Source organism: Lolium perenne, chromosome 7 (genome assembly GCF_019359855.2).
Source record: "Lolium perenne isolate Kyuss_39 chromosome 7, Kyuss_2.0, whole genome shotgun sequence".
NCBI classification, from domain to species: domain Eukaryota; kingdom Viridiplantae; phylum Streptophyta; class Magnoliopsida; order Poales; family Poaceae; genus Lolium; species Lolium perenne.
The window spans coordinates 182,119,535-182,142,744 of NC_067250.2; the positions used below are offsets into that span (position 1 = coordinate 182,119,535).

The 23,210-nt window shown below is 44.5% G+C and overlaps 1 protein-coding gene across 1 annotated transcript; it reads right to left on the bottom strand.

Moving 5' to 3' along the window:
* Positions 1-4,101: 4,101 nt before the first annotated feature.
* On the bottom strand, positions 4,102-5,285 carry LOC127312591 (uncharacterized). The gene is made up of 2 exons (XM_051343116.2): positions 4,526-5,285; positions 4,102-4,425 (listed from the first exon to the last, which is right to left on the bottom strand). The coding sequence occupies exons 1-2, from the start codon at positions 5,273-5,275 to the stop codon at positions 4,102-4,104; spliced, it is 1,074 nt and encodes a 357-aa protein (XP_051199076.2). The 5' UTR covers positions 5,276-5,285.
* Between the last annotated feature and the right edge of the window lie 17,925 nt (positions 5,286-23,210).

A 23,210-nucleotide genomic window follows, 5' to 3' on the forward strand; every position in this document is an offset into this window, starting at 1 on the left:
GTATTTCGGGTGTCTTGCAAAGGTGCGTCACACCCGAAGAAGGAAGAATAATTCTGAAGGATGTACACGAAGGAATATGTGGCCACCACGCAAGTAGTCGAGCTATTGCAGCCAAGGTTTTTCGGGCAGGATTCTACTGGTTGACAGCAATCGAGGACGCCAAGGACATAGTAAGAACTTGCGACGCGTGTCAAAGGTTTGCCGCAAAACCCCATTCTCCAGCAGCAGAGCTAGCACCAATACCATTGTCATGGCCCTTTGCTCAATGGGGACTTGATATGGTGGGTAAGTTACACAAATCCTGGCCAGGAGGAAAGGAGTACATGCTAGTAGCTGTCGATAAGTTTACAAAGTGGATAGAAGCGAAGCCGATAAATTCACCGGATGGAGCATCCGCGATAAAATTCGTAAAAGGCCTCGTCTTCAGATTTGGAGTGCCCCACAGCATCGTCACAGACAACGGCAGCAACTTCACATCCCATGAATTCAAAGATTATTGCGAAGAGGTGGGTATTAAGCTGAACTTTGCGTCAGTTGCACATCCTCAAACCAATGGGCAAGTCGAGAAAGCCAATGGCATCATCTGCAATGGTATCAAGAAGCGCTTGTTAGGACCACTGGAAAAAGCTCGACATACCTGGCCAGAAGAACTACCAAGCGTGTTGTGGAGCATCCGAACAACACCAAACACAGCAACGCAGGAAACTCCGTTTTTCCTGGTTCATGGAGCAGAGGCAGTACTACCAATCGAGATAGAGCACAACTCTCCACGTGTTGCTGAATATGATGAAGAAACGTCGAGAAGAGCGCTAGAAGACGACGTCGACGCACTTGATGAAGCTCGAGATGAAGTATTATCTCGGGTAACCAAATATCAACAGGACTTGAAGAATTACCACGATCGACGTTTGCGGCCAAGATCTTTTCGTGGGAGACCTAGTTCTTCGGCTCACGCAAAAAAGTCATGAAAAACTCGAGTCACCATGGCTTGGCCCTTACATTGTCACGGAAGTAATTGGAGGAGGAGCATACAGAATAAAGGACAAGAAGACAGGGGTGGAGGAGCCAAACCCCTGGAACGTGGCGCAACTTAGGCGTTTCTACGCCTAGAGTCAAAATATAGTCTTTGTAAAGCTTCAATGTACTGAAACGCCCGCGAGTTTTCAGACGCACTCTTTTCCTTTTTCGGGGCACCGAGTGGGGCCGGAGAAGGTTTTTAATGAGGCGGGCTCGCGGTGCTGCAATATAATAAAGATAGTGACAATATAACTTTTCTTCTTTATCGACATGACCAAAGTCTTTGCTCCGACGAATTTCAATATAGTTCATCGACAAAAGAAAAAACTTGCCTTGGTATTCAGATACCTCGTGAGTCAACAAAAATACAAAATAGTACTCAATAAAAAGCTCGGGGGCTCATATTCGCCTTAAATATATAAATGCCTTGGTTCAAAACCTCGCAAGTATACAAATATAGTAAAGAGTCACCGAAACACTCGGGGGCTAAACAAACAGAGAAATATAATGATTGCTTTACAATATAGTCATGGATTACAAAGAAAAATATCTACAAGAAGAAAATAACTAGTCTTGATTCAATATGTCATCAAGAGTAACCCTGTTTTCCTCAGGAGCAGCACCAAGAAAATCGGCATAATGGCCATCGGCAAAAAAGTCGGCATCCATCCGAAGTAGGTCCTCAATCATTTCCTCGGCTATAGGCGTAACCTTCGTATTAATCCTGTCAACACCAACTCTCCGACGTTTTACTTTTTGGTGAACCTTCTCGACAACCTGGGTAAGGTCAAGCTTCGAGTGGCAGATCTGGAGCATGATAAGAGCAAATCTGGCGCCAGCTACCCGGTTGAGCTCGACAAAATCATGGATACTGCGAGCATCCCTGAACCTTTCCATCAAGTCGAAGAGTTTCTGGCTGGACGTTCCGAGGAAACATGGAGTTGTAAACCATGGACAAAGTCTTGGTGCAGAAGTCAAGGAAATCGCGAGTTTGAGAGGCGCGATCTTGAAATCTGACAATTTGGCGGGTCCTCTCTGGGGTAGCCCAAAACAAAGAACCATGGTCCAGGGAAAGATTAACAAGGAGGGTTGTCCTAGCATTTACCCTCTCTTCCTCGGCAGCAGCATCAGTAAAGGCACCTATCAAAACAAAGAAGTGGAAACCTCTAAGAAACAATAGCATGAAGATAAAGAATATCAGCGGATGAAAAAGGCAGACCCGACATATACGCAGCTTCATTCATTAATTCGAGCATGAAATTTTCTCGAGTAGTTGCCTTTTCAGCCTCGGAAGCAGCAATTTCCTTAGCAGCCACGGCTTCGTGAGATTGTTGAAGAGCAATTTTTTCGGCTTCAGATGACTTACGAGATTGCTCCATCATCACAAGTGTTTGCTTCTTCGCATACTGAAGTTGCTGCCGAAGTTCATCCAGTTCTTGCGACAAGGTATCGTCGACAGGTGCAGTATCAGCAAAAGCTCTCCTCGCACGAGAAGAAGGCGATACATTGGAAGGAGCGGAAGTTGGAGTATAGTTATCAAATATCAACTGAAATTTAGACAAGACAACATCAAATGACAGATAGAGTTTTTCATTAATTTCTTGGAATCATTACAAGGGCACTACAGTAGAGCTAAAGAAATGAATGTCGCCAAAACAACTACTTTGGCAACAAAAGCAAAAGAAACAGAAAAAGAAACAAGGAGGCATGCAACTAGACCTCCGGCCTCGAGGAGCTAGGAGTCGAAGCTGGCTTGATCCCCAGATACGCCAAGATCTTCTTCGTGTTGGGCTTGGCTGCCTTGATCAGCGACCTCCATCTCGAATGCTCTATCTGGCTGGTGTCGCCAACCTTCATCCAATCAAGCGTCTGTTGGCTGTCAGCAACCAGGGCAACTGTACTCTCGACAGCAACCTTCATATTCTCCTGACGCATCCTCAATCCCAGATCTTCCGACGAATTGAAAAGCTTGGCAAGGGCAAGGAAAGTCGAAGGTTCCTCTTTCTTCGGGAAGAAGTAGGGGAACAACGCCGACAAACTCGCACTGGCATTGGCCACGCCTTCACGAATTTCGCGCCCATGGAATTCCAGAAGAGAAAGTGCATCAAGGAGAGGGTCATTGACGGGATTCTCCAGATCAAAATCTTGGTTTGTTTGGGCTGCCACACGAGACAAACCATTAGTCAAAAACCAAGAAACAGGAAGTACAATAGAAGGGGTTGATGATATTACTCAGCGTACGTCGACTTTGCGACTTCAGACGCTTGATGATCTCTTGTTCACGCACAGTTTGTGCAGTTTTCTGCTCATCTAAGGCAGATTCGGCATCTTTGAGCCTTCTCTGCAGTTCCTCGACACTAGCAGCTTTCACCTTGGCTTCATCAACCTCGGCCTTGGCTTTGCTAGCAGCAAGTTCAGCTTTCTTGCGAGCCGCCTCACTTTGCTCGAGTTTTTGAGCAAGTGCGTCGACACGTTCGTTGGCCTCTGAAAGTTTTTCTGTCGAGATATGAAAAAGAAAGAAAAGAAAGATCAAAAAATAGCGACAAGCAACAGGAATAGAAAGTCAAAGAAAAATAGCAAGTATAAAAGTCGTTACCTTCGGCTCTGGCGGCATATTCACGGTACCCAATAAATTGGGACCCGATGCGGAGAAGATCCTTGATCATAGGCTGTTCAGCGTGAACACAGTAAGAGAAACATCGGCATGAAAAAGAGAAAAGGTGTGAAAAAATAAAATAAGGAAAATATAGATGTCGACAGACTTACATCATCTAAGAGCAGAGTCGACGAACTGCCCAACTGAGGGGCAGGATCAACAATCTTTTCAACCCTTGCCCTTTTTGGTGAAGGGACACGGGGGCTTGATGGCGGAGTAGTGGTGACGACGTCTTGTTGAGGAGGCGACGTTTCTTCTCCTTCAACTAGCGTGTCTGAGGCAAGTACAGTACGTGACGTGCTTGTTCGAGGAGCCACGTCAGTAACTAGTACTTCTTCCTCCTCATCACTGATTGATCAAAAATCGGCAGTATAAAAAGCACGACAAGATAAATATTTCGAGTACAAAAATATAGCGAGATAGGTGACTTACGAGCTGATGAGGGATTCAACATAAGGATCGTAAGCTGCCTTCGGATTAGAAGGACCAGCTTCTTCAGCCTTAGAAGTGCCAGAATCCTCGGCATCATGCCTTTTCCTTTTGTTCTTTGGGGAAACTGCAGGAGGAAGGGATTGCGTCGATTCACTGGCCTCAGATTCAATTTCCTTTTCATGGGAAGCCGCAGATTTGTGGGAACCCGCGACTTCACTTTCAGGAATAGAAGAACCTGGGGTATCTTCGGCAACGATGCCCCGTTCTTCGACTTCTCCATCCTCAGGAAGAGGAGGAAGGGAAGTCATAGTAGGATGGTTCTGCAAGAAAACAGCGACAAAAGAAAAATTAGAGTGACACAAATACAATGAGATGCAGGGCAAATTCGGAACAAGATAGAAACTCGAGAAGGCAAAATACCTCGGGGAGAGGATTGGCGGAGCTGTATGGTTCCACGCGACAAGCGGAAGGAATAGGATCCTTTTTGGCCAAGCGGGAAACTCTTCGGATCAACTTCTCCAAGTCCTTTGCAGAAAGATCGTCGGAGATTCTATTGGCGTCGTTTTCACCAGAATACGTCCAGAGGGGATTTTTGCGAGCCTGAAGAGGCTGCACCCTAATCCTAAGGAAGTAGGCAGTGATTTGAACACCAGACAGCTCTTTGCCTCGAGTGTTTTGTAGCTGATGGATACGAGACATGAGTGCCTCTGTCGCCTTTTTCTCTTCTTCAGAAACTTCGGCATCCCAGGAGCGGCGGCGCTGGATTCTGGCACTTCCGTCGAAAGGAACTATGTTGTGTTCAACGGAGTTGGCGCTTTCTTCGTGAATGTAGAGCCACTTTTTGCGCCATCCTTGGACAGAATCAGGAAATTTGACGTCGAAATAATCGACATCAGTACGAACACAGATAACAACGCCACCTATGTTATAAGTGACGTTGTGGGAGCCATTGCGGCGGAGGCAGAAAATGCGTTTCCACAGAGCCCAATTGGGAGGGATTCCGAGGAAACATTCGCAAAGCGTGATGAAAATAGAAATGTGAAGGATGGAATTAGGGGTCAACTGATGCAGTTGAATCCCATAAACGAAAAGAAGGCCGCGGAGGAAATCGTGGATTGGGGTCGAAAGGCCGCGGATTAAGTGATCAACAAAACTAACCCGATACTCCATTGGAGGCTTGGGGTAGCTTTCTTCATGGGAAGCGGATGGCGTCCTCCTTCTTCATGAGGCCAAGCCTCTTCACATGTTGGTGTCCTGGTTGGAGATTTTGGATCTCTCCCACTCAAGATCCTCGGCAGCCATCTTGGATTCCGGAGTGCGTGGCGAGTGAGTCGCGTGCGCGGTGGCATCAACGGCAATGGGCGAGTAAGGTCTGTGAGTGCGGAAGCTTGGAGAGATTCGGGCGCGTGAGAAGTTTTGCGAAGGGGAACAGATGAGCGGCGCAAGCGAGGGGATGAACGGAGGTTGAAGAAAGGTTTATATAAGAATCGGGTGAAGCAGCGTGCCGTTGGATGGAGAAATCGTGTGGTGAGAATAGATCTTCTAGAAACAAGGGTAAAAAGGTATTTTTACTGAGATAGGCGTTACCGTACGTGCGCCAGAAAAAGTGGAGGACGTGTGTCCCCCACTTACACGACGTGTCAACGTGGTGGGAGCAATGGACCCACAGGGCAGAAAAATCATGACTACTCGTCAAGGATGAAGTAAATTTGATTAAGGGAAGAATGTCGACAAGAAAAATAAAAAGAAGATTGGCGACAGCAAGAATTATTCAATACTTCGGGAGCTTTTGATCAAAAACAAGTTTCTGCCCAAACGCTCGGGGGCTACTTCGGACAAAAGTAAATTTCCGAGTATGACAAATATAGAAATTGCGAGAGCCTACAACCAAGCACAAAGTCCTTGGCTGTAGCCTCGGGGGCTACTCCCATCGGGAGCGCTGTTCGCGCACCCGAGAGATAAAAAAAAGAGAGAAGAAGAAAGAGATCATATTGGGAAGTAATGAAAATATAGCGACAAGGTGGACTAAAATGTTGAGCCTACAACCAAGCACAAGTTCTTGATTGTAGCCTCGGGGGCTACTCCCATCGGGAACGCTGTTCGCGTGCCCGATGAAATTAACAAAAATAGAAAAACAAGAGAGTATATTTCGAGTTATAATTAACTCTACATATACTCCCATCGGGAGAACAATATAAGTCATATATGACTCGATAAAATGTGCCATTCCAACAGCCGGAAAAGCACTCGACAATATATTCTCAGAACGCCGAAGTTGCGATCAATTTCTGAATGCCGCAAATTTGCGAAGGTAAGACCCCAGATCCGTTCTGCTGGGCGTGGCATCGCCAAAGACTGCGCTCTGCTACTTTTATCCGTATCAACAGATACGAAGAAAAATCCTAACGGACGCGTTAGGTATCCGATAAATTTGACTGGGACTCGACAGAATGGTAAGACCTTAAGCGGCACCTGTCGACGTTTACACCCGATATCCGAGATCATGTCCGGGGACGTGATTTTGAAGTAGGTTTTTGCGGATTGCCACTAGAGCAGTTAACTAGTACCTGATCCGTCAGATGAACTAGCCCCAATTACCAGTATCCCTGTACAATATAGAATTTTATGTGAAGAAATATAAAAGGTTAAAGCTTTCGAGTAAAAATAAACAATGGAGATTTTCCCTGACTCTACGATTCAAGTAAAATCTCGGGGGCTACTGACATAGGCATCCCAAATGGGCCTGCCGAAGATGGTACCCGGGGTTTACTGGAAGCCCAATACCCGAAGAATAAGAAGATTCGGGAGCCCAAGATTTACTAAGGAAAGATAGAGTTGTAATAGGAAGTGTTGTTTGTAATCTGGCGGGATGAGTTAGAAACCGTCCCGGACTCTGTAAACTTGTATAGCACGAATCCCTCGGCTTCACCTCATATATAAGGGGGAGTCGAGGGACAAAGAATCAATCGAATCATTGTCTGCAAACCCTAGTTTTCATAGTCGTCGAGTACTTTTCGGCTGAAACCTTCGAGATCTACTTGCCCTCTACTTCTAACTAAACCCTAGCCTACAATCCATAGGCATTGACAAGTTAATCCCTTGTCAGGCACGGCCTGGGCCTTGGCTGCGCTGACCTACTGTGTGGGGCCCTCGTGTGGCCCCCTGACCTGCCCTTCCGCCTACATATATCCTTCGTCGCGAAACCCCCAGTACCGAGAGCCACGATACGGAAAACCTTCCAGAGACGCCGCCGCCGCCAATCCCATCTCGGGGGATTCAGGAGATCGCCTCCGGCACCCTGCCGAAGAGGGGAATCATCTCCCGGAGGACTCTTCACCGCCATGGTCGCCTCTGGAGTGATGAGTGAGTAGTTCACCCCTAGACTATGGGTCCATAGCAGTAGCTAGATGGTTGTCTTCTCCTCATTGTGCTTCATTGTCGGGTCTTGTGAGCTGCCTAACATGACCAAGATCATCTATCTGTAATGCTATATGTTGTGTTTGTTGGGATCCGATGGATAGAGAATACTATGTTATGTTGATTATCAATCTACCTATGTGTTGTTTATGATCTTGCACGCTCTCCGTTATTAGTAGAGGCTCTGGCCAAGTTTTTACTCTTAACTCCAAGAGGGAGTATTTATGCTCGATAGTGGGTTCATGCCTCCATTAAATGCAGGACAAAGTGATGAAAGTTCTAAGGTTGTGGATGTGCTGTTGCCACTAGGGATAAAACATTGATGCTATGTCCGAGGATGTAGTTATTGATTACATTACGCACCATACTTAATGCAATTGTCTGTTGTTTGCAACTTAACACTGAAAGGGGTTCGGATGATAACCTGAAGGTGGACTTTTTAGGCATAGATGCATGCTGGATAGCGGTCTATGTACTTTGTCGTAATGCCCAATTAAATCTCACAATACTCATCATATCATGTATGTGCATTGTCATGCCCTCTCTATTTGTCAATTGCCCAACTGTAATTTGTTCACCCAACATGCTATTTATCTTATGGGAGAGACACCTCTAGTGAACTGTGGACCCCGGTCCATTCTTTTACATCGAATACTATCTACTGCAATACTTGTTCTACTGTTCTCTGCAAACAATCATCATCCACACTATACATCTAATCCTTTGTTACAGCAAGCCGGCGAGATTGACAACCTCACTGTTTCGTTGGGGCAAAGTACTTTGGTTGTGTTGTGCAGGTTCCACGTTGGCGCCGGAATCCCTGGTGTTGCGCCGCACTACATCTCGCCGCCATCAACCTTCAACATGCTTCTTGGCTCCTACTGGTTCGATAAACCTTGGTTTCTTACTGAGGGAAAACTTGCCGCTGTACGCATCACACCTTCCTCTTGGGGTTCCCAACGGTCGCGTGCTGTACGCGTATCAGTGCTCGCAATGAGAAACTTGCACAACATCTTTTGTCCTACCAGCCGGTGGCAGCCGGGCCTCTAGGGAATCTACTGGAAATTAAGGTACCCCTTTTAATAGAGCACCGGAGCAAAGCATTAACACTCTGTGAACACATGTGATCCTCACATCACCGCCTTCCCCTCTGGTTGTCCCAATTTCTGTCACTTTGGGGCCTCGGGTTCCGGACAGCGACATGTGTATACAACTTGCAAGTAAGATCATAAAACAATGAATATCATCATGAAACAATAACATGTTCAGATCTGAGATCATGGCACTCGGGCCCTAGTGACAAGCATTAAGCATAACAAGTTGCAACAATATCATCAAAGTACCAATTACTGACACTAGGCACTATGCCCTAACAATCTTATGCTATTACATGACCAATCTCATCCAATCCCTACCATCCCCTTCAGCCTACAACGGGGGAATTACTCACACATGGATGGGGGAAACATGGCTGGTCGATGGAGAGGCGTCGGTGGTGATGATGGCGACGATCTCCTCCAATTCTCCGTCCCGGCGGAGTGCCAGAACGGAGTTTCTGGTCCCGAGACGGAGTTTCGCGATGGTGGCGGCGTTCTGGATGGTTTCTGACGACTTCGACTTTCCGTCTCGCGTTTTTAGATCGAAACCCTTAAGTAGTCCAGAGGGGGGCGTCAGAGGCTGGCCGAGGCGGCCTCACAGTAGGGCGGCGCGCCCCCCTCCTAGGCCGCGCCGGCCTAGTGTGTGGGGGCCTGGGCCTCCCCAGGCCTGCCCTTCTGGCTCCGTGAATCTTCTGGAAAAATAAGCCCTTTGACATAAATTCCGGGGATTTTCCTGAAAGTTGAATTTCTGCACAAAAACGAGACACGAGGGCAATTCTGCTGAAAATAGCGTTAGTCCGTGTTAGTTGTATCCAAAATACACAAATTAGAGGCAAAACAATAGCAAAAGTGTTTGGGAAAGTAGATACGTTTTGGACGTATCACCTATTCACAAGGACGAGCTCCAAGGAGGCGGAAAAGAACAAGGCCACGACCGGCGACGAGGGTCCTTCTTCTCCGACCAAGGATGCGGAGAAGTAAAAAACCTTGTTCCTGCGGAAAAAACATGAACAATGCATCATTCGGCCCCTTCGTCGGTTTGTAATATAAACTTATTTTGAAGTAGTTAGGACAAAAAAACTACGCAACCAAAATTATTGGCGGAAACACTTATCCTGCTACCATTTTATATGCATGCATGGTATTTTGTTTTAAAGCAAGTGTTGGTTTCTCCGGCTTACTTATTTGACCTTCCACGAGCCGGAAGACCTTTAGCCGGAAACGCTCACCAACGACGACGAAGCCCAATGACAATCTGTCAATAACCGTGGAAACAAGCCCGCATCCGAGGTGCCAGAAGTCGCTACAAGGAATCCATAAGTTTGCAACAGAAAAATCATTCACCAGAAAACTTAAGCTTACGTCCTACTAAACAATTTTTAAAATCACAACATTATACACGCCTAGGCGAAAAAATCCAGCTCTGCGGTTTTAGTCGAAAAACGTACATGATCCAAAAATGAACAATAAAAGGAGGTAAAAGACTCAAAGAGTGAACCATATGCTTTATTTCATTGATCATGTATCATAACTATTACAATGTATGTAATGCGAAAATTGCTAAGTGTGGAAAGGACGTAGTTGTGCTATATTCCAAGGACAGTCTATTTCATCGTATACGTCACTCGGATCCTCCCTCTTGCCTATTCGACGGTACTCACGGTGGGTGCCAACTGTCGTTGCCTATTCGACGGTATCCCGGAGGAGGGATCCTCATGTAGGTGGGAAGAAGTAGGGGCCATAGGGCGGAGAGCACTCGGGATGGTGGTACACGATTTACCCAGCTTTGGAACACCTGCTCGAGGACAGGGCCTACTGCTGCTTGTCTGGAATTATCTGGACGCTTTCGCATTGTTACAATGAGTTGTGGTTGTGCCTCTAGGGCTCCCAAGATCCGGCTTATAAAGGCGCACGGATCTAGAGTTTACACGGAGAGTCCTAGCCGGAATACAAGATGCCTAACTACAGAATATATATTGCCGTGCACGTGAAGGATCCATCTAGATCTAACCTTGCCGTCATGGATCCGGATACTTCATGGGCCTCCATGGATCCGCCTACTTGCATAGGTCGGTTGGGATCCGGCTCCTGTTCCTGGGTTGGACTTCATCCATCTTCTATCAACAGCAACTGGGCCGCCCGGTGGGCTGATGTCTACGCCCCCCTCCTTTTCCTGTAGACAATGTTGGGCCTCCAAAAGCAGAGGTTGGTAGAACAGCAGCAAGTTTTCCCTTAAGTGGATCACCCAAGGTTTATCGAACTCAGGGAGGAAGAGGTCAAAGATATCCCTCTCATGCAACCCTGCAACCACAAAGCAAGAAGTCTCTTGTGTCCCCAACACACCTAATAGGTGCACTAGTTCGGCGAAGAGATAGTGAAATACAGGTGGTATGAATATATATGAGCAGTGGCAACGGCACCAGAAAAGTGGTATGAATATATATAAGCATAATCAATTTTATTAGTAATAGCGGGAGCAAATTCAACAAAGTAGCTATCATCAAATATAGGAGGCATATTGTAATCATAATCAAATTTACTCTCCATAGTAGGTGGCAACAAAAGACTACTATCATTATAATCATCATAAATAGGAGGCAAAGTATCATCAAAGAAAATTTCCTCCTCAATGCTTGCGGGACTAAAAAGATCATGCTCATCAAAGCCAGCTTCCCCAAGCTTAGAATTTTCCATAGCATTAGCTACAATAGTGTTCAAAGCATTCATATTAATAACATTCCCATTAGCATGCATATAAAGTTCCATGGGTTTTTTAATTCTCTCTTCAAACACATCATGTCCTAATTCAAGATAAAGTTCATAAAGATCTCTCATATTTTTGTTGTTTTCCATTATGCCTAACTAGTGTAAACAAGAAACAAAAAGATGCAATTGCAGGATCTAAAGAAAATAGCTTCGAGCACAAACACAATGGCGCCAGAAAAGTACTGTTACCTGGAACCGGAGTATGAGTGCCTTTTACCTTTCCTCCCCGGCAATGGCGCCAGAAAATAGCTTGATGTCTATGCCCCCCTCCTTTTCCTGTAGACAGTGTTGGGCCTCCAAGAGCAGAGGTTTGTAGAACAGCAGCAAGTTTTCCCTTAAGTGGATCACCCAAGGTTTATCGACTCAGGGAGGAAGAGGTCAAAGATATCCCTCTCATGCAACCACCGCAACCACAAAGCAAGAAGTCTCTTGTCTCCCCAACACACCTAATCGGTGCACTACGTCGGCGAAGAGATAGTGAACTCCAGGTGGTATAAATAAGTAGTAGCAACGGCACCGAGAAAAGTGCTTTGCCCAGGACAGTAAACAAGCGTAGTAACGCAGCGTAGTAACGCAAAGAAACAAGAAACAAGCAGCGATAGCAGTATTTAGGAACAAGGCCTAGGGATCATACTTTCACTAGTGGACACTCTCAACATTGATCACATAACAGAATAGATAAATGCATACTCTACACTCTTGTTGGATGATGAACACCATTGCGTAGGATTACACGAACCCTCAATGCCGGAGTTAACAAGCTCCACAATTCAATGTTCATATTTAAATAACCTTAGAGTGCATGAAAGATCAACACGACTAAACCAAGTACTAACATAGCATGCACACTGTCACCTTCACGCTACGAAAGGAGGCATAGATCACATCAATACCATCATAGCAATAGTTAACTTCATAATCTACAAGAGATCACAATCATAGCCTACGCCAAGTACTAACACGGATGCACACACTGTCACCATTACACCGTGCAGGAGGAATAAAACTACTTTAATAACATCACTAGAGTAGCACATAGATAAATTGTGCTACAAACACATTGCAATCATAAAGAGATATAAATAAGCACTTCACTATGCCATTCATAACAGTGAATAAGTATTCTGTGAAATATAGCCTAAGAGACCCACACGGTGCACACACTGTCACCTTTACACACGTGGGACAAGGAGTCTCCGGAGATCACATAAGTAAAATTCACTTGACTAGCATAACGACATCTAGATTACAAGCATCATCATATGAATCTCAATCATGTAAGGCAGCTCATGAGATTATTGTATTGAAGTACATAGGAGAGAGATGAACCACATAGCTACCGGTACAGCCCCGAGCCTCGATGGAGAACTACTCCCTCCTCATGGGAGACAGCAGCGGTGATGAAGATGGCGGTGGTGTTGATGGAGGAGCCTTCCGGGGGCACTTCCCCGTCCCGGCGGCGTGCCGGAACAGAGACTCCTGTCCCCCAGATCTTGGCTTCGCGATGGCGGCGGCTCTGGATGGTTTCTCGTACCGTGGATTTTCCGTCTCGAGGTTTTAGGTCGAGGGGCTTTATATAGGCGAAGAGGCGGCGTCAGAAGGTCGAAGGGGCGACGACACTATAGGGGGGCGCGGGCGCCCCCTTGGCCGCGCCGGCCTAGGGTTTGGTGGGCCTGTGCCCCCTCTCTGGCGGTTCTCGTGTGTTCTGGATGCTTCCGGGCAAAATAGGAACCTGGACGTTGATTTCGTCCGATTCCGAGAATATTTCGTTACTAGGATTTCTGAAACCAAAAACAGCAGAAAACAGGAACTGGCACTTCGGCATCTTGTTAATAGGTTAGTTCCAGAAAATGCACGAATATGACATAAAGTGTGCATAAAACATGTAGATATCATCAATAATGTGGCATGGAACATAAGAAATTATCGATACGTCGGAGATGTATCAGCATCCCCAAGCTTAGTTCCTGCTCGTCCCGAGCAGGTAAACGATAAACAAAGATAATTTCTGGAGTGACATGCCATCATAACCTTGATCATACTATTTGTAAAGCATATGTAGTGAATGCAGCGATCAAAACAATGTATATGACATGAGTAAACAAATGAATCATATAGCAAAGACTTTTCATGAATAGTACTTCAAGACAAGCATCAATAAGTCTTGCATAAAAGTTAACTCATAAAGCAATAATTCAAAGTAGAGGTATTGAAGCAACACAAAGGAAGATGAAGTTTCAGCGGTTTCTTTCAACTTATAACATGTATATCTCATGGATATTGTCAGCATAGAGTAATATAATAAGTGCAATATGCAAGTATGTAGGAATCAATGTATAGTTCACACAAGTGTTTGCTTCTTGAGGTGGAGAGAAATAGGTGAACTGACTCAACATAAAAGTAAAAGGATGGTCCTTCAAAGAGGAAAGCATCGATTGCTATATTTGTGCTAGAGCTTTGATTTTGAAAACATATAGAGAGCAATAAAAGTAAAATTTTGAGAGGTGTTTGTTGTTGTCAACGAATGGTAGTGGGCACTCTAACCCCCTTGCCAGACAAACCTTCAAAGAGCGGCTCCCATTTTATTTTATTTTTGTGTGGCACTCCTTCCAACCTTTCTTTCACAAACCATGGCTAACCGAATCCTTCGGGTGCCTGCCAACAATCTCATACCATGAAGGAGTGCCTTTTTATTTTAGTTTTATTATGATGACACTCCTCCCCACCTTTGCTTTCTCAAGCCATGGCTAACCGAATCCTTCGGGTGCCGTCCAACAATCACATACCATGGAGGAGTGTCTATTTTTGTTAATTAATTTGGGACTGGGAATCCCATTGCCAGCTCTTTTTGCAAAATTATTGGATAAGCGGATGAAGCCACTAGTCCATTGGTGAAAGTTGCCCAACAAGATTGAAAGATAAACTCCACATACTTCCTCATGAGCTATAAAACATTGACACAAATCAGAGGTGATAAATTTTGAATTGTTTAAAGGTAGCACTCAAGCAGTTTACTTTGGAATGGCGGAGAAATACCATGTAGTGGGTAGGTATGGTGGACACAAATGGCATAGTGGTTGGCTCAAGTATTTTGGATGCATGAGAAGTATTCCCTCTCGATACAAGGTTTAGGCTACCAAGGCTATTTGAAACAAACACAAGGATGAAGCGGTGCAGCAAAACTCACATAAAAGACATATTGTAAACATTATAAGACTCTACACCGTCTTCCTTGTTGTTCAAACTCAATACTAGAAATTATCTAGACCTTAGAGAGACCAAATATGCAAACCAAATTCTAGCATGCTCTATGTATTTCTTCATTAATAGGTGCAAAGTATATGATGCAAGAGCTTAAACATGAGCACAACAATTGCCAAGTATCCCATTATCCAACACATTTTAGCAATTACTACATGTATCATTTTCCAATTCCAACCATATAACAATTTAACGAAGAAGAAACTTCGCCATGAATATTATGAGTAGAGCCTAAGGACATACTTGTCCATATGCTACAGCGGAGCGTGTCTCTCTCCCATACAATGAATGCTAGGATCCATTTTATTCAAACAAAACAAAAAAACAAAAACAAATCGACGCTCCAAGAAAAGCACATAAGCTGTGATGGAATAAAAATATAGTTTCAGGGGAGGAACCTGATAATGTTGTCGATGAAGAAGGGGATGCCTTGGGCATCCCCAAGCTTAGACGCTTGAGTCTTCTTGATATATGCAGGGGTGAACCACCGGGGCATCCCCAAGCTTAGAGCTTTCACTCTCCTTGATCATGTTGTATCATCTCCCTCTCTTGATCCTTGAAAACTTCCTCCACACCAAACTTAGAACAACTCATTAGAGGGTTAGTGCATAATCAAAAACTCACATGTTCAGAGGTGACACAATCATTCTTAACACTTCTGGACATTGCCCAAAGCTACTGGAAGTCAATGGAACAAAGAAATCCATCCCACATAGCAAAAGAGGCAATGCGAAATAAAAGGCAGAATCTGTCAAAACAGAACAGTCCGTAAAGACGAATTTTAAAGAGGCACCAGACTTGCTCAAATGAAAATGCTCAAATTGAATGAAAGTTGCGTACATATCTGAGGATCACTCACGTAAATTGGCATAATTTTCTGAGTTACCTACAGAGAATTTTTCCCAGATTCGTGACAGCAAAGAAATCTGTTTCTGCGCAGTAATCCAAATCTAGTATGAACCTTACTATCAAAGACTTTACTTGGCACAACAATGCACAAAACTAAGATAAGGAGAGGTTGCTACAGTAGTAACAACTTCCAAGACACAAATATAAAATAGAGGTACTGTAGCAAAATAAACACATGGGTTATCTCCCAAGAAGTTCTTTCTTTATAGCCATTAAGATGGGCTCAGCAGTTTTAATGATGCACTCGCAAGAAATAGTATTTGAAGCAAAAGAGAGCATCAAGAGGCAAATTCAAAATACATTTAAGTCTAACATGCTTCCTATGCATAGGAATCTTGTAAATAAACAAGTTCATGAAGAGCAAAGTAACAAGCATAGGAAGCTTCAAAAATTTCAGCACATAGAGAGGCATTTTAATAATATGAAAAAATTTACAACCATATTTTCCTCTCTCATAATAACTTTCAGTAGCATCATGAGCAAACTCAACAATATAACTATCACATAAAGCATTCTTATCATGAGTCTCGTGCATAAAATTATTACTCTCCACATAAGCATAATCAATTTTATTAGTAATAGCGGGAGCAAATTCAACAAAGTAGCTATCATCAAATATAGGAGGCATATTGTAATCATAATCAAATTTACTCTCCATAGTAGGTGGCAACAAAAGACTACTATCATTATAATCATCATAAATAGGAGGCAAAGTATCATCAAAGAAAATTTCCTCCTCAATGCTTGCGGGACTAAAAAGATCATGCTCATCAAAGCCAGCTTCCCCAAGCTTAGAATTTTCCATAGCATTAGCTACAATAGTGTTCAAAGCATTCATATTAATAACATTCCCATTAGCATGCATATAAAGTTCCATGGGTTTTTTAATTCTCTCTTCAAACACATCATGTCCTAATTCAAGATAAAGTTCATAAAGATCTCTCATATTTTTGTTGTTTTCCATTATGCCTAACTAGTGTAAACAAGAAACAAAAAGATGCAATTGCAGGATCTAAAGAAAATAGCTTCGAGCACAAACACAATGGCGCCAGAAAAGTACTGTTACCTGGAACCGGAGTATGAGTGCCTTTTACCTTTCCTCCCCGGCAATGGCACCAGAAAATAGCTTGATGTCTATGCCCCCCTCCTTTTCCTGTAGACAGTGTTGGGCCTCCAAGAGTAGAGGTTTGTAGAACAGCAGCAAGTTTTCCCTTAAGTGGATCACCCAAGGTTTATCGAACTCAGGGAGGAAGAGGTCAAAGATATCCCTCTCATGCAACCCTGCAACCACAAAGCAAGAAGTCTCTTGTGTCCCCAACACACCTAATAGGTGCACTAGTTCGGCGAAGAGATAGTGAAATACAGGTGGTATAAATAAGTAGTAGCAACGGCACCAGAAAAGTGCTTTGCCCAGGACAGTAAACAAGCAGTAGTAACGCAGCAGTAGTAACGCAGTAAAACAGTAAACAAGCAGCGATAGCAGTATTTAGGAACAAGGCCTAGGGATCATACTTTCACTAGTGGACACTCTCAACATTGATCACATAACAGAATAGATAAATGCATACTATACACTCTTGTTGGATGATGAACACCATTGCGTAGGATTACACGAACCCTCAATGCCGGAGTTAACAAGCTCCACAATTCAATGTTCATATTTAAATAACCTTAGAGTGCATGAAAGATCAACACGACTAAACCAAGTACTAACATAGCATGCACACTGTCACCTTCACGCTACGAAAGGAGGCATAGATCACATCAATACCATCATAGCAATAGTTAACTTCATAATCTACAAGAGATCACAATCATAGCCTACGCCAAGTACTAACACGGATGCACACACTGTCACCATTACACCGTGCAGGAGGAATAAAACTACTTTAATAACATCACTAGAGTAGCACATAGATAAATTGTGATACAAACACATTGCAATCATAAAGAGATATAAATAAGCACTTCACTATGCCATTCATAACAGTGAATAAGTATTCTGTGAAATATAGCCTAAGAGACCCACACGGTGCACACACTGTCACCTTTACACACGTGGGACAAGGAGTCTCCGGAGATCACATAAGTAAAATTCACTTGACTAGCATAACGACATCTAGATTACAAGCATCATCATATGAATCTCAATCATGTAAGGCAGCTCATGAGATTATTGTATTGAAGTACATAGGAGAGAGATGAACCACATAGCTACCGGTACAGCCCCGAGCCTCGATGGAGAACTACTCCCTCCTCATGGGAGACAGCAGCGGTGATGAAGATGGCGGTGGTGTTGATGGAGGAGCCTTCCGGGGGCACTTCCCCGTCCCGGCGGCGTGCCGGAACAGAGACTCCTGTCCCCCAGATCTTGGCTTCGCGATGGCGGCGGATCTGGATGGTTTCTCGTACCGTGGCTTTTCCGTCTCGAGGTTTTAGGTCGAGGTGCTTTATATAGGCGAAGAGGCGGCGTCAGAAGGTCGAAGGGGCGACGACACTATAGGGGGGCGCGGGCCCCCCCTTGGCCGCGCCGGCCTAGGGTTTGGTGGGCCTGTGCCCCCTCTCTGGTGGTTCTCGTGTGTTCTGGATGCTTCCAGGCAAAATAGGAACCTGGGCGTTGATTTCGTCCGATTCCGAGAATATTTCGTTACTAGGATTTCTGAAACCAAAAACAGCAGAAAACAGGAACTGGCACTTCGGCATCTTGTTAATAGGTTAGTTCCAGAAAATGCACGAATATGACATAAAGTGTGCATAAAATATGTAGATATCATCAATAATGTGGCATGGAACATAAGAAATTATCGATACGTCGGAGACGTATCATGGGCCATATGCCACAACACCATCTGTGGGCCACCCGGGCTTGCCGAATCTAGACCATGTCGTTGGCATAATGATGAGCGCGGAATTGATAAAGGAGAATTTATGCGCAACGTTGACTGGAATCCCAAGAGGAAGGTATGATGAGCACAGAAGGAAGTTTTCCCATAGTAAGAAACCAAGGTTTATCGACCAGTAGGAGAAAAGCGTTCTCTCCCGAGGTGTTGCGAACCAACTCGTGGCAGGGCGCACTGCCGGCGTCAGCAACAACGTGGAGACCTGCACACAAACAACCAAGTACTTTGTCGCCAACTTTCAGCGAGGTTGTCAAGCTCACTGGTTTTGCTGAAAACAAAGGATTAGATGAACCATGTGGAAGAAGAATTGTTTGCAGAGAACAGAACAGAAAAAAATGTTGTAGAAGATTGCAATTAAAATAAGAAGGACCGGGGTCCACGGTTCACTAGAGGTGCCTCCCCAATAAATAAATATGCTGGGTAAACAAATTACAGATGGGCAATTGACTAACAGAGATTCTACGCTAATGGTTGGTGCAGAATACATGCTATGAAAGTATGCGGGTATTACAACAATATACATAGACTGTAATCCAACTACATCTATGACTAATAATCCACCTTCAGGATTGCATCCGCGGCAACCTCAAGTATTAAGTTGCAAGCAACGGACTATCGCTTTAAACAATGTGTGTAAAGTAAACGATGAAACTACCCTGGAATAGAACACCGTTGTTTTCTCCCTAGTAGCAACAACACATCTACAACCGTAGAGAACAAGGTCACTTCCCATGGTTAAATAGAGGCATGAACACACTATCGAGCATAAATACTGTTGGAGATATGCCCAAGAAGCAATAATATTGTTGGGGTGTGTGTCCATTATATCATTCATCCAATGACATAACCTTGTTATTAATAACATCCAATGTTCATGATCACGAAACCATGATCATCTATTAATCAACAAGCTAGTTATACAAGAGGCTTACTAGGGACTCCTTGTTGTTTACATAACACACATGTATCAATGTTTCGGTTAATACAATTATAGCATGGTATGCAAACATTTATCATAAACACAAAGATATATTATAATAACCAATTTATTATTGCCTCTTGGGCATATCTCCAACAGTATTTATGCTCGATAGTGGGTTCATGCATCTATTTAACCATGGGAAGTGACCTTGTTCTCTACTGAAAGAGCAAAGTCTAAACCCCGGGTTTTGTGTGTTTGATGACAACACTTGAACAATCTCACCGTGTGCATTGAGTATCCTTGTTAGATTTGCAAGTGCACGGTGACCTCGCTGGACACGTCAAGATCGGAGGACTGAAGCGTAGCTTATAGATTTTCTGGTTTTGTGTGTGTACCACGAGGTGACATGGTTCGAGAGGAAAAGAGGGGAAAGCAGTTTTTGTCAGGCCGGTACTACCGGTACCCGTAGCGGTAGTACCGCTACCCCTACTGGTACCGCCCCACGGTAACGCTCTGGTGTTCTGCACAGGAATTGACCCACAGAACAAGTTACGGTACCTTTACGGTACCTTGAGTGGTAGTACCGCTTGAGAGCGGTAGTACCGCCCATGGTACCGCTTAAGTACCGTAACGGAAGTTACGACTGTGGTACCGCTTCGGTACCGCTTGGGATCCAGTAAGCTCTGGAGACCATTGAGGTACCTCGAGCGGTACCGCGGCTATGTGTCCACGTGGATAAGTTTTGTGGGATTTCGAATCCAGAGCGGTAGTACTGCTCCCCAAAGCGGTAGTACCGCTTAGGCAAAAACTGCAGGTAACGGTTGGATTTCAGGGGGGCCTATTTAAAGGGCCCTTCTTCCCCAACACGAATTTATCCCTCCTCTCTCTCTCCTCCATTGTTGCTGAGCTTAAACCTTGAGGATCTCTCCAACCATCCAACCAATCTTGCCCAAATTTTGAGGAGTGGTGGAGGAGGCCCCGATCTATAGTTCTACCAAGAGAGATTTCACCAATTCTTGCTAGTCCTTAGTGGATCTTGGAGTTAGGGTTCCTATGGTGGGATCTTGGAGAAAGTGCACCTATGGAGGCTAGCTTGGTGTTGTGCTAGCTCCATAGGTTGTTGGGAGCCTCCTTGTGTTGTGGAGCTTGCCCCAACCTTGTGAAGGAACCACCAACTCGACCGGTGCCATAGTGGAGAAGGGGGAGCCCCTTTGTGGAGCTCTCTCGAGGAAGAAGGTGAGGCCTTCCTTCGTGGTATGGCCGCCTAGCCTCTTGTGTGAGGCGAGCATCTCCTCAACGCAGACGTACTCTCTTTTGTGAGAGGAACTGCGGAAAACAAACCTCACCTCGTCTCCGAGCCATCCGGTTGTACCACTCCTTACTCTTACTATCTTGCTTGTTACTTTACTTGTTGCACTTGCCTATGATCATACTAGGAACACCGCCACCACTAAAGCATTCACCTTTACCTTTTGCACCGCTAAAACTGAAAAAGGCTTAAAATTTGCATAGCGTCCATTCACCCTCCCCCCTCTTGTCCGCTTCGATCCATTCAATTGGTATCAGAGCAAGGTTTTCTTGCTCGGGCTTTACCGCCTAATTAAGAAATGGCCGGACAAGAGAAGATTGTGAATGGGTCACCTTCCCTTGAGCCACCCGCTCCATCATCTACCATCGATAGCACAACGGCTACGTTGGATGACCTCAAGAAATTGGAGTCATCCATCGTTAGTCAAATGAAGGCAATGATGATGGAGTTGGTTGCTCAAAAGCCAACCCCTATCGAAGATCCTAAGGGAAGTGCCGAGGATCCCTCACCAAAAGCTAGTCAATTTCCTCTTTTTGATTTTGTCGCGCAATTGACAAAAGATCCACAAAAGGAAGGGCATGAGGAGACCGGTGATGACGCGTGAAGCACACGTCCGTTGGGAACCCCAAGAGGATGGTGTGATGCGTACAGCAGCAAGTTTTCCCTCGGTAAGAAACCAAGGTTATCGAACCAGTAGGAGATGAAGGCCACGTGAAGGTTGTTGGTGAAGGAGTGTAGTGCGGCGCAACACCAGGGATTCCGATGCCAATGTGGAACCTGCACAACACAATCAAAATACTTTGCCCCAACTTAACATTGAGGTTGTCAATCTCACCGGCTTGCTGTAAACAAAGGATTAAACGTGTGGTGTGGAGAATGATGTTTGCTTGCAAAGAACAACAGAGAACAATGATTGCAGTAGGTTGTATTTCAGATGTAAAAGAATGGACCGGGGCCCACAGTTCACTAGTGGTGTCTCTCCAATAAGATAAATAACATGTTGGGTGAACAAATTACAGTTGGGCAATTGACAAATAGAGAGGGCATAACAATGCACATACATATCATGATGACTACTATGACATTTACTTAGGGCATTACGACAAAGAACATAGACCGCTATCCAGCATGCATCTATGCCTAAAAAGTCCACCTTCGGGTTAGCATCCGCACCCCTTCCAGTATTAAGTTGCAAACAACAGACAATTGCATTAAGTACTGTACGTAATGTAAATAATACAAATATCCTTAGACAAAGCATTGATGTTTTATCCCTAGTGGCAACAGCACATCCATAACCTTAGAACTTTCTGTCACTGTCCCAGATTCAATGGAAGCATGAACCCACTATCGAGCATAAATACTCCCTCTTGGAGTTACAAGTATCAACTTGGCCAAAGCCTCTACTAGCAACGGAGAGCATGCAAGATCATAAACAACACATATATGATAGATCGATAATCAACTTGACATAGTATTCCATATTCATCGGATCCCAACAGACACAACATGTAGCATTACAAATAGATGATCTTGATCATGATAGGAGGCTCACAAGATCTAAACATGATAGCACAAGAGGAGAAGACAACCATCTAGCTACTGCTATGGACCCATAGTCCAAGGATGAACTACTCACGCATCAGTCCAGCGGCGGGCATGGTGATGTAGAGCCCTCCGGTGATGATTCCACTCTCCGGCAGGGTGCCGGAGGCGATCTTCAGAACCCCCCGAGATGGGGTTGACGGCGGCGGCGTCTCAGTAACTTTTCTCGTATCGTGGCTCTCGGTACTAGGGTTTTCGCGACGGAAAGAATATATAGGCGAAGGGGCAGAGTCGGGGGACGCCCGAGGGGCCCACCCCATATGGTGGCGTGACCAGGGGTGGGGCCGCGCCCCCCTATGGTGTGGCCGCCTCGTGGCCCCTCTTCGTCTCCTCTTCGGTGTTCTGGAAGACTCCGTGGAAAATAAGACCGTGTGCTTTTGTTTCGTCCAATTCCGAGAATATTTTCTGTGTAGGATTTCTGAAACTAAAAACAGCAGAAAACAGGAACTAGCGCTTCGGCATCTTGTTAATAGGTTAGTGCCGGAAAATGCATAAAAATGATATAAAGTGTATATAAAACATGTGAGTATTGTCATAAAACTAGCATGGAACATAAGAAATTATAGATAAGTTTGAGATGTATCAAACATCCCCAAGCTTAGTTCCTACTCGCCCTCGAGTAGGTAAACGATAAAAAGGATAATTTCTGAAGTGACATGATACCATCATAATCTTGATCAATACTATTGTAAAGCATATGAGATGAATGAAGTGATTCAAAGCAATGGTCTATAGTTTGTTAACAAATAGATAATGACTAAACAACGGAATAATATAGCAAAGAATTTTCATGAATAATACTTTCAAGACAAGCATCAACAAGTCTTGCATAAGAGTTAACTCATAAAGCAATAGATTCTTAATAGAAGGTTTTGAAGCAGCACAAAGGAAGATTTAAGTTTCAGCAGTTGCTTTCAAC

Coding starts and splice junctions, on each gene's coding strand:
- LOC127312591 (XM_051343116.2), bottom strand. CDS start 5,275: ATGGAGTATCGGGTTAGTTTTGTTGATCACTTAATCCGCGGCCTTTCG. Junction 4,426..4,525: donor CCGCCAATCCTCTCCCCGAG/GTATTTTGCCTT, acceptor GTTTTCTTGCAG/AACCATCCTACTATGACTTC.